The sequence below is a fragment of the Balaenoptera musculus genome, chromosome 1, assembly GCF_009873245.2.
Source record: "Balaenoptera musculus isolate JJ_BM4_2016_0621 chromosome 1, mBalMus1.pri.v3, whole genome shotgun sequence".
In the NCBI taxonomy this organism is placed as follows: Eukaryota; Metazoa; Chordata; class Mammalia; order Artiodactyla; family Balaenopteridae; genus Balaenoptera; species Balaenoptera musculus.
This window is the reverse complement of record NC_045785.1, coordinates 105,035,312-105,051,693: the sequence shown is the minus strand read 5'-3', so window position 1 is coordinate 105,051,693 and position 16,382 is coordinate 105,035,312. Positions and strand designations below refer to the sequence as shown.

Here is a 16,382-nt window from a genome sequence, read left to right as displayed (position 1 = left end):
TTCATTTATTACTCATGGCAGCCTCATCGGTTTTCTTATTCTAGTTTGTAGATGAGAAACAACTTAGCTCCAGACAATGGGAATAAATCGCTCAGGTCTGACAGTGCGGAGGGAGCTGCCACAAGCCCCTCTGAATCTTGTAACTTGTGCTCTCTCCTTTTTTGCTAATGTGGAGCCACAGCCATCTCAAGTGCATGGGCGAAGTGGACTTTTTCCTTCCATTGCTGTGTGCTTTTCATCCAGTTTCTAATCTCCCTTCTCTTGCAGCTCAGGTTGGGAAGCCTGTGGCCATGTGTACAGATGGCTCATGGGCGGATTTCAACTCCTTTTCTCAGTTTAACCACTGGCTCTCCCAAGGCGCAGCACCCAAGCCCCTGGGTACCCAAGTGAAGGCTTCCCAAAATGTCAGACACTTTGTGAGTTTTCCTCTCCACCCTCCTCTTACCCCAGAGTGACAGTGATCAAAATTACAGATGGAGCTCCTTCTGTTCTGTCAAATGATTGCCATTAATAGAGTCCTAGTTTTTGAATTTGGGGCTTTGTGATGTAGGAGCCCCTTCTGGGACTTGATAACACATTATATTATACTCCCTTCTCAGGGAGGTTCTAGCAGTTTGCACACTAAATTCGGTTTTGTAACCTGAATTACTGAACTCCCTCAGGTTTTAAGATGGAGATGGTGATTAAAAGCAGCGGCTCTGGAGTGAGGCAACTTGGGTTAGGCTCTTATCACTGTTCTTGCCTAGCTTGGTGACCTTGGCCAAGTCCCTCATCCTTTCTGACATTTAGTTTTCTCATCTGCATAGTGGGAGAATATAATAGAATTGTTGTGAGGATTAAGTGAGATAATGCATTTAAAAACACAGGAAGCCCTCAGTACACGCTAACTGTCATTATCATCACCATCATCATCACTGTCTTCATTCCCCGTACGTAACTGAGAAGAAAATGCACCAGGGACAGAAAATATTGCCGTTCTGATTAATGATTATTCAAAACATGATTAGACCGTACATCTTCACAGGGATCCGGGGAGGCAAGTGATCCAGAATTTCCATCTCTTTTTTTAATAAGTGGAGGAGAAATGGAAGCCCTTCGTATGAAGCGACTTGCTCCTCATAATGCTGTGATAGAAGCAGGGTCGATATGTATTCAGGGTGTCACTGCGGCTTTGACGCCCTCATGGCCCTTAAGAGGCAGAGGTTTATGGAAGTCAGGAAATCTGGGCCTTCATCTTTCATGGCCACTAACTCTCTCTATACCCTTAGCAAGTTACTTCTACTCTGAGTCCGTTTCCTCACCCCAAAGAGGGATAATTCTTTTTTGTGAAGAATTTAATATATAACATGCTTTATTTAATATATGCATTTATAAATGCATTCAATATATTTAATACATAAACATGCTTTATAAATGAAAACGTGTCATGCAAAGACACTTACTTGACCCTATTTATTTCTGAGGTGGCTTCTTGCTCATCTGCCTTTGCTTTATGTGTTGACTTTCCAAGCTCTAGCTAAGCAGGAGTTTGTATCACAGAGGCTGGTATGAGATGATGGGCAGGGATATTGCCAGTTCCTGAGAGCAGGCATTGGTGGCGACATTGTGTTCACTGCTGTGTCCCCAAAATCTACTCCAGGGCCTGGAACCCAGGAAGTACTTAATGAACAATGAATGAGGTCACTTGGTGGCACTGTGGCTCAGGTAGGCAGGGTCACTCTCTGATTAAATCTTGGAGCACAGCCACCTGAAATGTGCGAGGATACAGATGTGGAGTGATAGTTGTGGATGGCTACCTGCATTTCACCAGCGTGTGGACCCACTGGGCAGGTGCATGCATGGGGAAGTTGCAGGGGAGCCTGCATTGCTAAGGTGTGCAGCATAGCAGGTTTCATGGTGCTTCTATTGAAAATGTATTGATCTGAAGACTTATTACTGACATGTGGGAAACAATGGTTGAAGAGAAACTGAACTTTCAGACCAAAGTGTCACACTTATTCACTGAGTCCCTTTTTATGCTGATGGGGGGAAATGAGTGTGGAATTATTGGCTACATATGGTGGTGAAATGGGCCTAGAGGAAAAGCCAAGACTCTATTAAATAGTTTAATTGGAATACATTTTTGAACTATACACTGAACTTGATCCAGATTCTCATTATTAAAAAATATGAGGCTTGGTTTCTTGACGTTAGCAAAGGATGTAAAAGTAACAACGCCCATTCCCTCTTCCTTTAAAAACTGAGAGTTCCATTAACTCTGGACAGTATCAGTCATAAAATGAAGAAAAGAGACATAGCTATCGGTGTCGAACTGTTTTGTGTCTTAGAAGACGTAAAGAGTGGTGAGCGTCTAGTGGAAGCTTCAGTGGCAGACTGATTTTGTAGTAACTCCCTTTTGGTGAAGAGAGTATTGGCAGTGTTGGCACCAAACCAAAGATCCAAAGTGACCAACCCACCCAGGTGTCCACATTACCTCATTGCTTCAAGCACATGAATATCTGGATGTCAAACACGTGGCCCTGGGACAGTTTTGTGTTGTTGCTGCTACTGGACACTGGATCAGCCATTCTGCTTGAGTGAAGTTCAGGGTGCTTTTTCCCTCTTGCCCTTGCTGTCATTGTAATTTCTCTTTCATTGAGACCCATCTGTTGATAAAATTTCAAGGAATGTGCTTAGGTGAATTAGCCATGGTTTTAAAACAATCCAAATCCTTCTATTTTCAAAAACATATTGAATGGATGCTCTATATAGTTGTTTTCTCTGATGGAGAAGAATGCGTGGGATTCATCATCCTCTGCCTTTAACACAAAGATAGACTGAGGCACAGAGCAGCCTAGTAACATATCTGCAGTTAAGTGGTGGCAGAACTAAGTTGAGAACTCCAAAGAGGATCTCCTGCCTTACTGGGCAGTTTCCTTTCCACCACACCTTCTTCCTTTTTACTTAACACACACACACACACAAAATTAGCTTACTCGTCCAATTGATGGTTTAGTGTCAGCAACTTGACTGTTAACTCTAAATAGTAGGTCCATATTTCATTTTTATGAAGTCAAGTGTATGGTTTTATTTTCAGACATCTTCATTTAGAATCAGCAAGGAGTTTATACTGTTGCAGAGTCTGGAGATAGGAATTATATTTCAGGAATGGCTTTTCCCTGAACACTGCTTGTGGCAGGACAAAATGAACTAAACAAGTAAGTTATGCTGGCAGAAGTGGAGTGAGGTGACACAGACGAAGACGTAAAAAGACATAAGAGCCAAGTTCAATCCTATTGTTCTGATGATGTCCTGATGTTGCTATGAGGTTGTTCTGATGATATATATATACAATGGAGCTGTTTGTATGACCAAAACTGAGAGAGTTTTTGTGAGTGGCGTCTCCAAGTGATCTGACAACTGTTGTGAGAAAAGGAACCATCCTGGACCAGAACACCAAAGCTGATCATATGTCTCCATCTGTGGATAGGAGACCTGCCATTTACAGAAGGCCTCCCTTCTCCTCAACTGGTGGTAGACATCACTAGATTTCAACACCTTTGCATCTTTTAATGTTTGTCAGGCAGTTAAAAATTAGGATCATGAAGGTCTCTGTTGGTGTTGGGATTTTCATCAGTTTGATTTGTGTTAATTAGAGGTTGGTCAGTGAAAGACAGCAAATACTGAGCAAATTCATAGTAGTAAAAAGATTGGGAACGGAGTCTTTGAACTACTGTGTGATCATTATAATGTTTCAAAGGTAGCCAACTTATGCTGATCTCATTTATCCCTGAGACAAGGAATAATGCCTGCGAGGAGTTCTTGACAAGGAGGGGAGAGTATCTCAATTCAGTCTATTAAAGCAAATCGTTCATATTCTATTTGGCCCGAAGTCCCTTATGCTCAATGCGTCCAAAATGGAGTCCATGATTTACCTCACAGACTTGGCGCCCTCTCCTGGGGGAAGGACGCCACTATCCATTAATCACCTTAGACGGTTCCCTCCCTCCTTACCCACCATATCCAACCTTTATCAGGTTCTTGACTCTGCCCACGTCTCTAGTCTCCCTTGCTACCACCGCACTCCAAGCCATTATCATCTCTCACCTGACTTCATTCTCGGGCTCCGCAGGGTGGTGACATAGCTACCAGCATCCCTGGCACCTGCATGTTTTTAGGCTTAAATCGGATGGGAAGGGTCATGTGCCTCTCTCTCAAGATTTCCAGCAAAATCTCACTGAGTCTCATTGACTCTAATTGGGATACCACTGAATTAATTACTGTGGCAGGGGGTGGGGATGCTGAGATTGTCCAGGCATGAGTCGAATGCCTTCCCTGGAGGCACAGGTGAAGGGGTAAGAATGGGAAAGGGGGTGTCTCTCAGTGGGAAAATGGTACTGTTGCCAGGAGAGAGGCAGATTAGTTCTAAATGACAATAACAACAGATGTAAACCGCAGCAGGGAAGGCAGTAAAACAAGTAGCAGAGAAAACAAGCAAGTTAATGGAAAGTGAAAAAGTGGGGGGTATTCCACCTAGGGAATGTGATAGGTGTGAAATAGGGCCATTGAAGAAGCAGAGAGACTCAGAACCCAGGGGACCAATGTGAAAAATGAGAATGGGTGAATATATTAAAAGCTATTCTACAGGGAAGAGGTTTGGATCTATGCATATCTTTAAATTTTATGGAGAAGGATGCACTAGGAATCTTTCTAGGATTGAAAGCACGCAATTCCCATTAGCACTATAATGTTTCACATTTGCCTTTTGAGAAGGGTACTTATTTCAACTAAGGGGAATTCCTTAGTTGGGATGAACTGGGCTCTGATCATTAAACTTTATGGCCTCTGGGTTTATTCCCTGGGATCAGTCCATAGGGTGCTGACATTTTACCTCTTACCTGTTTGAAAGCCTTGAAGAAGCCTACTCAAGGACACACAGTGAATCAGCGCTCCTCAGGGACAGATGCCATCAAGTTATATGACAGAAGAGTCTGGTTCGTGGCACCAAGTAATTACATGGAAATTTATTCTTCACTAGCCCAGATGGGGTTTTGTTTCACTGTTTTTCGATTTTTTTTTTTTTTTTTTTTTGAGGGGGCGGAAAGCACAACAAAATAAACCCAAAAGGGAACTGTATGTGAAAACCTCCATGTTACAGTCTGGAAGTGATCAATCTAAAGATGCAAAAGTCAGCAGGTTTGGGATTCAGGATTTTCATGGTCACATTTAATTTGTCTTCATGGTACACAAGTATATTCTAGGTTATTGTCTTCGTATGGAATCACTGCTAAACATGTATTCTTTTTGGTCATTTTGACTGTTAGCTTTGAATATTGGAGCAAGTTAATGTTGCATATGAATTTCGGGTACCTTCTCACTTTGGGCCATGGGTAAAATAGGATGCAGGGAAGTGGGGTGGTGGAGGATTGGTCCTGAAACGCTGGAGAGTTTTCAGCTACTTAGAGCATTACATTTTAGTCACCTCTCAGATGTGGATTAAGACCTCTGAGGATAGTGGGAAAGACACCAACCTACCTGTTTGTGTTCAATTCCACTTTGCTTGAACTGATCTGAGAAGAGATGGAGACGTGAGGCATCTCATTTCCATCCCAGGTGGGGAGTGAAGGGGGAAGGGGCCGATCGTTTGGAGAGGAAACAGAGTTGGTTTAGCCTTGGGGATATGGGCCCGGTGGGTGTCCAGTGCTCCATCATTCACTGTTCTGAAGGCTCCTGTAGCCTGTTACATCCAGGCAGTTGGCTGTGACGTGATGCTCCCGAGTGTGGAGAGGCTGAGATGCTCTTCTCCATGGACAGAGGCCGACACCCCACAGCCATCCCCATTAGGACCCAAATGCCCTAAGATGCCTTTCCCCTTCCTTCACTCCTTCTTCACTGATAGAAAAGAAAAGGAAACACATTTTTATGCCTGTGTGCACTTTGTAATCTATATTATTTCATCTAATTCTCAATACATACTTACAAGGTCGATATTCAAAATTCCATTTATATGGAGAAGCTCACTTGCTAAGGTTCCATAATCAGTAAGACAGCTGGGATTAGAACTGGGCTTGTCTGACTCTGTAGTTCACATTCATCCATCTAATGAAGTTTAAATCAAGACTCCCAGACCCAGTGAGCACAGAGGGGAATAAGGGAAAGAAGAGAAGGCCACGCAGGAAAGGGAGGCCTGCTTTCCTTTGAGAGGCAGCTCTGACCCCTCTGTATCAGAGTGGCCTGGCCTCCCACTCGGCCCTGGCTCTTCTGGGATGAGAGGCCTCTACGCAGCTGTGTTGAAATGCACAGGGAGGGCAGCCTGCCTCCTTCTGCTTATTTAGCACTTGGCCGGCGCTCCCAATCTTGTTTAACAGCTGACAAGCTGTTAGATCATAAGAGAGTAAAGACTTCTCAGTATCTCGGTTTGCTTCTCTGCAAAACGAGTGCCATAGTCTTCTCTCTCTGTGTGGACTTTGAAAAATGGCTGTTATCTGTACTGGGTATTTTACGTGCATAAGAGCATTTCTTCAAAGGGAATGGAAGCCATGTGACCCTCTCTTGGGCAAGCTTGCTCTGCCTCTTCAAACACTAGCTTGTATGGGCACTCTCTCCCCCTGAAGCTCAGCAGGCCACCAAGTCTCATTTCCAGTGAGTGTCATTTGAAAGCCAAAGCAAGCTGACTACAAACTTTTTAACATGTGCCTCTCATCTGCTCAGCAGAAATCCCTGTAACTTGTTAATAGTTCCCGTCTTATTTTTTTCTAGTGAAACCAATTGAGGCCTTAAATCAGTACCATTCGTTCCATCTTGGGCCATCCGAGAAAACCATTTAGGGTTGTAAAAAATCATCTGCTCCATCTTGCACTTCCTGCTGCAGGGCTAGGGCTCGGGCCTGATGGAGCATACCTATAACGGGACAGTACAGCCTGCTGAATAGGGGGTCTCCTCCAGGACCACATAAACACCAGATCTGGGAGGGCAAGGACAGACTTTCAAAGAGAGGAGACCAGATACACATCCCATAAAACACAAATCTCTTTACAGCTGGAGTTGAGTTTCTCTATTTGTACCATAGCACTTATTTCACTGAAGTGCCTGGCATTTAGGGTGGAAGAGGGAGAAAATGCGTAGGACGCCTCAAAGAGGAACCCCACGCCGGCAGAAAATGAATCCCTGAGCTTCACGTAAGTCACCGTAGGCTAGGCTGTTCAGTGGTACAAAAACAAGAAGTGTGTTTTTCCTCATCCTTCCTAGCTTTCCCCTTCAAGAACTTCCTCATGCTTAAATGATTCCTTGGAAAGTACTTGTTACTGGCCATTCACACTTTAGCAGAAATTTAATCCTCAGACATAAATTCTGAAAAGGACAGAAACTGAAGCCTATCAGTTCGAGCCCTTGTTTCACAGATGAGGAGATTTAAGACGTAGCCTGCCTTGCCTGTGGTCAGGAGCTGTATGGAGGCCAGTGAACCTAGAATCAGGCTTGATGCCCTTCCTTCCATGGTCAGGCTAACTTCTCCAATGGTATTTACAATGTTGGCCTTACCTCAATTTGTGGAATAAAAATCTTTTTACTTCTCTTGAGGGAATTTAAGATATAAACAAGAAACAGAGAAGGAGAATTTCCTGAAATGATTCTAAAATCAGGAGCTGTTTATATCTAAATCCAGTTCTACCTTGGAAGTTCATTGGGGAAATTCTTTTGACCAAGCAAGAGATGATATTTGTTGGGCTTTGTAAAAAAATTTAACTCTGAAAAAAACCATTAACAAGAGCTAAATTTGTATTTCTACAGCCAAAATTGCTACAATATCTGTGGAGGTAGGCTAAGTTTGTTTTTTTTTTTTAATCAGTCATCAATTTTATACACATCACTGTATACATGTCAATCCCAATCGCCCAATTCAGCACACCACCATCCCCACCCCACCGCAGTTTTCCCCCCTTGGTGTCCATACGTTTGTTCTCTACATCTGTGTCTCAACTTCTGCCCTGCAAACCGGTTCATCTGTACCATTTTTCCAGGTTCCACATACATGTGTTAATATACGATATTTGTTTTTCTCTTTCTGACTTACTTCACTCTGTATGACAGTCTCTAGATCCATCCACATCTCAACAAAAGACTCAATTTCGTTCCTTTTTATGGCTGAGTAATATTCCGTTGTATATATGTACCACAACTTCTTTATCCATTCGTCTGTCGATGGGCATTTAGGTTGCTTCCATGACCTGGCTATTGTAAATAGTGCTGCAATGAACATTGGGGTGCATATGTCTTTTTGAATTATGGTTTTCTCTGGGTATATGCCCAGTAGTGGGATTGCTGGGTCATATGGTAATTCTATTTTTAGTTTTTTAAGGAACCTCCATATTGTTCTGCATAGTGGCTCTATCAATTTACATTCCGACCAACAGTGCAAGAGGGTTCCCTTTTCTCCACACCCTCTCCAGCATTTGTTGTTTGTAGATTTTCTGATGATGCCCATTCTAACTGGTGTGAGGTGATACCTCATTGTAGTTTTGATTTGCATTTCTCTAATAATTAGGATGTTGAGCATCTTTTCATGTGCGTCGTGGCCGTCTGTATGTCTTCTTTGGAGAAATGTCTATTTAGGTCTTCTGCCCATTTTTGGATTGGGTTGTTTGTTTCTTTAATACTGAGCTGAATGAGCTGTTTATATATTTTGGAGGTTAATCCTTTGTCCGTTGATTCGTTTGCAAATATTTTCTCCCATTCTGAGGGTTGTCTTTTCGTCTTGTTTATGGTTTCCTTTGCTGTGCAAAAGCTTTGAAGTTTCATTAGGTCCCATTTGTTTATTTTTGGTTTTATTTCCATTACTCTAGGAGGTGGATCAAAAAAGATCTTGCTGTGATTTATGTCAAAGAGTGTTCTTCCTATGTTTTCCTCTAAGAGTTTTATAGTGTCCAGTCTTACATTTAGGTCTCTAATCCATTTTGAGTTTATTTTTGTGTATGGTGTTAGGGAGTGTTCTAATTTCATTCTTTTACATGTAGCTGTCCAGTTTTCCCAGCACCACTTATTGAAGAGGCTGTCTTTTCTCCACTGTATATGCTTGCCTCCTTTATCAAAGATAAGGTGACCATATGTGCGTGGGTTTATCTCTGGGCTTTCTATCCTGTTCCATTGATCTATATTTCTGTTTTTGTGCCAGTACCAAACTGTCTTGATTACTGTAGCTTTGTAGTATAGTCTGAAGTCAGGGAGCCTGATTCCCCCAGCTCCATTTTTCGTTCTCAAGATTGCTTTGGCTATTCTGGGTCTTTTGTGTTTCCATACAAATTGTGAAATTTTTTGTTCTAGTTCTGTGAAAAATGCCAGTGGTAGTTTGATAGGGATTGCATTGAATCTGTAGATTGCTTTGGGTAGTAGAGTCATTTTCACAATGTTGATTCTTCCAATCCAGGAACATGGTATATCTCTCCATCTATTTGTATCATCTTTAATTTCTTTCATCAGTGTCTTATAATTTTCTGCATACAGGTCTTTTGTCTCCTTAGGTAGGTTTATTCCAAGATATTTTATTCTTTTTGTTGCAATGGTAAACGGGAGTGTTTTCTTAATTTCACTTTCAGATTTTTTGTCATTAGTGTATAGAAATGCAAGAGATTTCTGTGCATTAATTTTGTATCCTGCTACTTTACCAAATTCATTGATTAGCTCTAGGAGTTTTCTGGTAGCATCTTTAGGATTCTCTATGTATAGTATCATGTCATCTGCAAACAGTGACAGCTTTACTTCTTCTTTTCCGATTTGGATTCCTTTTATTTCTTTTTCTTCTCTGATTGCTGTGGCTAACATTTCCAAAACTATGTTGAATAATAGTGGTGAGAGTGGGCAACCTTGTCTTGTTCCTGATCTTAGTGGAAATGGTTTCAGTTTTTCACCATTGAGGACAATGTTGGCTGTGGGTTTGTCATATATGGCCTTTATTATGTTGAGGAAAGTTCCCTCTATGCCTACTTTCTGCAGGGCTTTTATCATAAATGGGTGTTGAATTTTGTCGAAAGCTTTCTCTGCATCTATTGAGATGATCATATGGTTTTTCTCCTTCCAGCTTTTCGTTTTATTGACCTTTGCTATTGTTTTCTTTGTTTCTATTTCATTTATTTCCGCTCTGATCTTTATGATTTCTTTCCTTCTGCTAACTTTGGGTTTTGTTTGTTCTTCTTTCTCTAGTTTCTTTAGGTTAAGGTTAGATTGTTTACTTGAGATTTTTCTTGTTTCTTTAGGTAGGCTTGTATAGCTATAAACTTCCCTCTTAGATCTGGTTTTGCTGCATCCCATAGGTTTTGGGTCGTCGTGTTTCCATTGTCATTTGTCTCTAGGTATTTTTTGATTTCCTCTTTGATTTCTTCAGTGATCTCTTGGTTATTTAGTAACGTATTGTTTAGTCTCCATGTGTTTGTGTTTTTTACGTTCTTTTCCCTGTAATTCATTTCTAATCTCATAGCGTTGTGGTCCGAGAAGATGCTTGATATGATTTCAATTTTCTTAAATTTACTGAGGCTTGATTTGTGACCCAAGATGTGATCTATCCTGGAGAATGTTCTGTGCACACTTGAGAAGAAAGTGTAATCTGCTGTTTTTGGATGGAATGTCCTATAAATATCAATTAAATCTATCTGGTCTATTGTGTCACTTAAAGCTTGCATTTCCTTATTTATTTTCATTTTGGATGATCTGTCCATTGGTGTAAGTGAGGTGTTAAAGTCCCCCACTATTACTGTGTTACTGTCGATTTCCTCTTTTACAGCTGTTAGCAGTTGCCTTACGTATTGAGGTGCTCCTATGTTGGGTGCATATATATTTATAATTGTTATATCTTCTTCTTGGATTGATCCCTTGATCATTATGTACTGTCCTTCCTTGTCTCTTGTAACATTCTTTATTTTAAAGTCTATTTTATCTGATATGAGTATAGCTACTCCAGCTTTCTTTTGATTCCCATTTGCATGGAGTATCTTTTTCCATCCCCTCACTTTCAGTCTGTATGTGTCCCTAGGTCTAAAGTGTGTCTCTTGTAGACAGCATATATATGGGTCTTATTTTTGTATCCATTCAGCAATCCTGTGTCTTTTGGTTGGAGCATTTAATCCATTCACGTTTAAGGTAATTATCGATATGTATGTTCCTATGACCATTTTCTTAATTGGTTTGTGTTTGTTTTTGTAGGTCCTTTTCTTCTCTTGTGTTTCCCACTTAGAGAAGTTCCTTTAGCATTTGTTGTAGAGCTGGTTTGGTGGCGCTGAATTCTCTTAGCTTTTGCTTGTCTGTAAAGCTTTTGATTTCTCCATCAACTCTAAATGAGATCCTTGCCGGGTAGAGTAATCTTGGTTGTAGGTTCTTCCCTTTCATCACTTTAAGTATATCATGCCACTCCCTTCTGGCTTGTAGAGTTTCTGCTGAGAAATCAGCTGTTAACCTTATGGGAGTTCCTTTGTGTGTTATTTGTCATTTTTCCCTTGCTGCTTTCAATAATTTTTCTTTGTCTTTAATTTTTGACAATTTGATTACTATGTGTCTCGGCGTGTTTCTCCTTGGGTTTATCATGTATGGGACTCTCTGCGCTTCTTGGACTTGTGTGGCTATTTCCTTTCCCATGTTAGGGAAGTTTTCGACTATAATCTCTTCAAATATTTTCTCTGGTCCTTTCTCTCTCTCTTATCCTTCTCGGACCCCTATAATGCGAATGTTGTTGTGTTTAATGTTATCCCAGAGGTCTCTTAGGCTGTCTTCATTTCTTTTCATTCTTTTTTCTTTAGTCTGTTCCGCAGCAGTGAATTCCACCATTCTGTCTTCCAGATCACCTATCCGTTCTTCTGCCTCAGTTATTCTGCTATTGATTCCTTCTAGTGTAGTTTTCATTTCAGTTATTGTATTGTTCATCTCTGTTTGTTTGTTCTTTAATTCTTCTAGGTCTTTGTTAATCATTTCTTTCATCTTCTCGATCTTTGCCTCCATTCTTATTCCGAGGTCCTGGATCATCTTCACTATCATTATTCTGAATTCTTTTTCTGGAAGGTTGCCTGTCTCCACTTCATTTTGTTGTTTTTCTGGGTTTTTTTCTTGTTCCTTCATCTGGTATATAGCCCTCTGCCTTTTCATCTTGTCTATCTTTCTGTGAATCTGTTGTTTTTTTTTTTTTTTTTTCTAAAAATTAGCTTTGGGTTTCTCTTTGAGGTATCTGCCTCTCAGCTTGCACATCTGGACCTTCCTCCCTGGTACACTGTGGATGGTTTCTTTGTATCCCTATATTTCTGGAATCCTGCTGATTTTCTTCACATTTTTTCTCACTGTTAAAAACCTTATTCCTGCTCCCTTCTACTTAAAAGGAGCAGCCTTTTACCCTTGTAGAGCAGCTCATGTTCTAGGACCCCCTGCATGAGTTGTGGATGACCTAAAGGATAACATGCTCCTTGAGAATCACAGCTCTCAACAATTCTGGGAAAGTCCCAACCTTACCCTGATAGAGAAATTCCATCATGGGAGATTCACTATGGAAGACAAAGTAGCTGCCCATTCTGGAATTCACATGAAAGGTCCAGTAACCCTGACACTCACCACTGCCTTCAACTTCCAGTAGATGAGACAGGAAGTGGGTGCAGCACTGCTGCTCCCCAGCCCAGTAAAGGGGAGGCTTGGAAAGGTCATTTTTGACCTTCTTAAATTACCTGAGAACACATTTGAAGTAGACTGGGTTAAACTGGCCCTCTGTCTGTCGGTGCATCAGCCACCAACCCAGTTCTAATTTCCCCAGGTTATTAGAACAACTCTCTCAAATACAAGTTCAGGTATTTTAGGAGATAAAAGGGACCCGGACATCCTCTAACCAAAGAGTGGTCCCTGGACCAGCTGCCTCAGTATCATCTGAGAACTTGTTGCAAATTCTCGGACCCTGTCCTAGACCTACAGAATTAGAAACTCTGGGGTAGAATCAGTGATCTGTGTTTTAACAAGCCCTTCAGGTGATTCTCATGTCTCAACGGTATTTATGTTTTATTTTTCAGGAGGCAGCACAGGCACTTCCCCAACCACCTCCAGCACTGGGACACCATCCCCTTCAGCTTCTTCTCATCTTTTATCTCCATCCTGTTCTCCTCCAACATTTCATCTGGCCCCCAACACTTTCAACGTGGGCTGCCGAGAGAGCCAGCTGTGTAACCTAAACCTCTCTGATTATCCACCGTGTGCCCGAAGCAACATGGCTGCCTTGCAGAGCTACCCAGGGCTGAGTGACAGTGGCTACAACAGGCTCCAGAGTGGCACTGCTTCAGCCCCTCAGCCCTCTGAAACCTTCATGCCCCAGAGGACTCCATCCCTGATCTCAGGAATACCTACTCCTTCCTCGTTGCCTAGCAACAGCAAGATGGAAGCCTACGGTGGCCAGCTGGGGTCCTTCCCCACTTCCCAGTTTCAGTATGTCATGCAGGCAGGCAATGCAGCCTCCAGCTCCTCATCACCACACATGTTTGGGGGCAGCCACATGCAGCAGAGCTCCTACAATGCCTTCTCTCTCCACAACCCTTATAATCTATATGGATACAATTTCCCCACTTCCCCAAGGCTAGCTGCAAGCCCAGAAAAACTGAGCACCTCTCAAAGCACTTTACTCTGTTCTTCTCCGTCCAATGGGGCCTTTGGAGAGAGGCAGTACCTGCCTACAGGGATGGAGCATGGCATGCACATGATTAGCCCCTCAGCCAATAATCAGCAGGCGACTAACACCTGTGATGGCCGGCAGTATGGGGCCGTCCCAGGCTCCTCCTCCCAGATGTCTGTTCACATGGTTTAGTGGCCAGTCCTAGCACCACGGAGCCTACAGCAGCCAAGGCCCCAGAGTCTCCATGGGCAGATCCTCCTCTTTGGGAGCCCAACGCCTTTGAAAAACAGGAACTGTGTATTATTATTATTATTTTTTTACTGGAGGAGGAAAGCACATACCCAAGAACAAGAGACATTTAAGCCACTGAAGGATACTTGTGGTGGAATCATCTCTGACTCAGTGGCCATTCTCCTGCCTTCCCAAATCTTAGTTTTATAAAGCATCGTCTCTCCAGAGTGGCCTTTGAAGAAACTGAATAATCATTTTATAATAATGTTAAGGGAGATGCTAGCATGTAGCAGTCATGAAAATTACCCACACACAAATACAGGTCTATACATACATACATACACACACACATATGTGCATGCATGCATACACACATACATATATATTCATACACAAACTCATCCATACACAAACATACATGCACACTGACTCGAAACTGGGTGAACTCTGTGGAGGGAAGCCCAGCATGGGTGCTTTCACCAAAAATTTGTCTATGTACAACAGTAGATGGACTGGGCCAGCAGTAGCTGCCAACGTTTCTCCTCTGCAGCTTACCCTGTTTCTGGAATGAACCGTGTATCCTGGAACCCCTTCCAGTCAATGACGGTGGAAAGACATCAGTACTACAACTGGACTGGGCTTCCTGAAAAAGATTGCTTTTGAACATTGGCTCTCTTCCATTGGTGTGCTGTCATTGATGTTCCCAGTGGTGCCTGTGAAAAGAGGGAGTAAGAGCAGATGAAAGAGAGAGAGAGAAAGGAGAACGAACAGAGACCAAGAGAGAGGTGGAGAGCAAGACTGAATGATGAAGTGAGAGCAACGATAAGAGTTTTAATTCAGCAAGGAAATGTGGTTTGGGTTTGTTTCTCCCCCTCCCCCCCCCCCCACAGGTTATGGAAAGAACCATGAAGTCATTGAGGAGTAAACCTCTCTGGGACACTGTGCATGGTCAGGGCACTGGTGAGAAGCACCGGGGCAAGGAATGCGTCTTCATCCCACAGTTCTGACCATTGTGATCCAGAAGAGAGGGGCGCCACACAGGAAGTGCCGATTCCAGAGCATGCAGCCTGGCAGGGGAAAGGAAATAGAAGGAGTGTGAGGAAGGAAGAGTTTTATCATCCCGACAGATGATACCAAGAACAGAAGTGACAAATGGAGGTCTGGCCTTCCGAATGCCAGGTCCAGATGCCTGACCTGGATCACCTGCCCATCGCCCCTGAGGCAGGAGGAGTCCTGTCATGTTCCAGAGAATTGCAGATGGGTCTTCTACATCCTTCCACCTGCCCTTAGATCGCCATTTTTTTTTTAAATCAAATAGTTCATTGCAATTTTGAAGTTTTGGATTTTTTCCTTCATCTTTCCCTTCCCCTTCAAATCCTTTAATGATAAGAAAACAAGTGAAGTTTGGTACAAGCTAAACTTTTTAAGTGGTGTGGAAATGCAAGTAATACCAAGTAAAAGAATACAGATATTATTAAGATTTTTGGTTTTGAGGTGTTGTAGATAAATGTATTTATGTGCCTAGTGGGGAATCCAGCATTATGAATATTAAAAAAAGGGGGCAATAAAAAGGGTATGTAAAATATGTATGAAGAAAAGGTGTATAAAAATTTGCCCTTATGCACGGAACTCTGTTTCTAAGTGCCAAGCACAGAAAGCCGCTAAATAAAATCTTTGCAATTGTTTTCTGTGTGTTCGTTCCTATGGAAAAAGCAAGCAGCAGCCGATGCCTTTACATTGTGCTTTACATTGTGCACTCTCATCTCTACTATGTAACATGATCTTTATTCAGAACACATGAAGTATATATTATCGTCCTCATGTTATGATTAGTTACTAAGCTCCAGAGGGACTGAGTGAATTATCCAGGTCCACACAGCCAGTCAGAGAGGGAACTAGGACTTGAAACCAGGTGTGACTCTAGTGGGATACTTTCATGTTAGCTGCCCACTTTCATGTTAGCTGCAAAAACCTGTGAGTCTAATAGCAATCCTCATTGTCTCTAAGTGCCAGATATCATACCATGTGTCTTTCGTGAATCCTCCCACAATTCTGCAGTAGGTATTATTTTTATAATCATTTTATAGATTTGGAAACCAACTTTAAAAAGGTAAAGTAATTGACCAAGGCCCTCAGGTAGCAAGTGATTGAGCTGGCAATTTGACTTTAGGGTCTGTGTTATTAGCATTATGCCTTTCTGCTGGAGCCCCAGCAGTCTCAGGATGCCCGTGGACCATCAAGAAAGAATTCTAAGGGGTTGGGGCAAAAGTGTCTCTGAGGCTGGGTTGGGACCTCAGATTAGGATGTTTAATCATAAATATATACTCTCCCCCTTGAATGTGCCACCCAGCGCAGGAGGAGTGATTTTGAGTTGTCATGCATCAAATGATGACTTATAAGAGACTAATAAAGTGCCCAGGGCTATTCCACTTGTAAGCATTTTCACAGTGGTTGGGCAGGACGTATTGTTTTGCAAATGGGAGACTAGGATTATAAAATCTGGGACCTGTCTATACATAAACGTGGCTGGGAAGCAGCAGAGCCAGGACTTAAA

General features: G+C 42.2%; 1 protein-coding gene across 2 annotated transcripts in view; it reads left to right on the top strand.

Moving 5' to 3' along the window:
• TBX15 (T-box transcription factor 15) overlaps positions 1 to 15,513 on the top strand; it is a 108,601-nt gene extending 93,088 nt beyond the window's left edge. For both annotated transcript variants that reach the window (XM_036831962.1, XM_036831972.1), the window contains exon 8: positions 13,005 to 15,513. In XM_036831962.1, the coding sequence (XP_036687857.1) occupies positions 13,005 to 13,789 (785 nt within the window). In that variant the 3' untranslated portion in view covers positions 13,790 to 15,513. The remainder of the gene's footprint in view (positions 1 to 13,004) is intronic.
• The last annotated feature ends 869 nt before the right edge of the window (positions 15,514 to 16,382 follow it).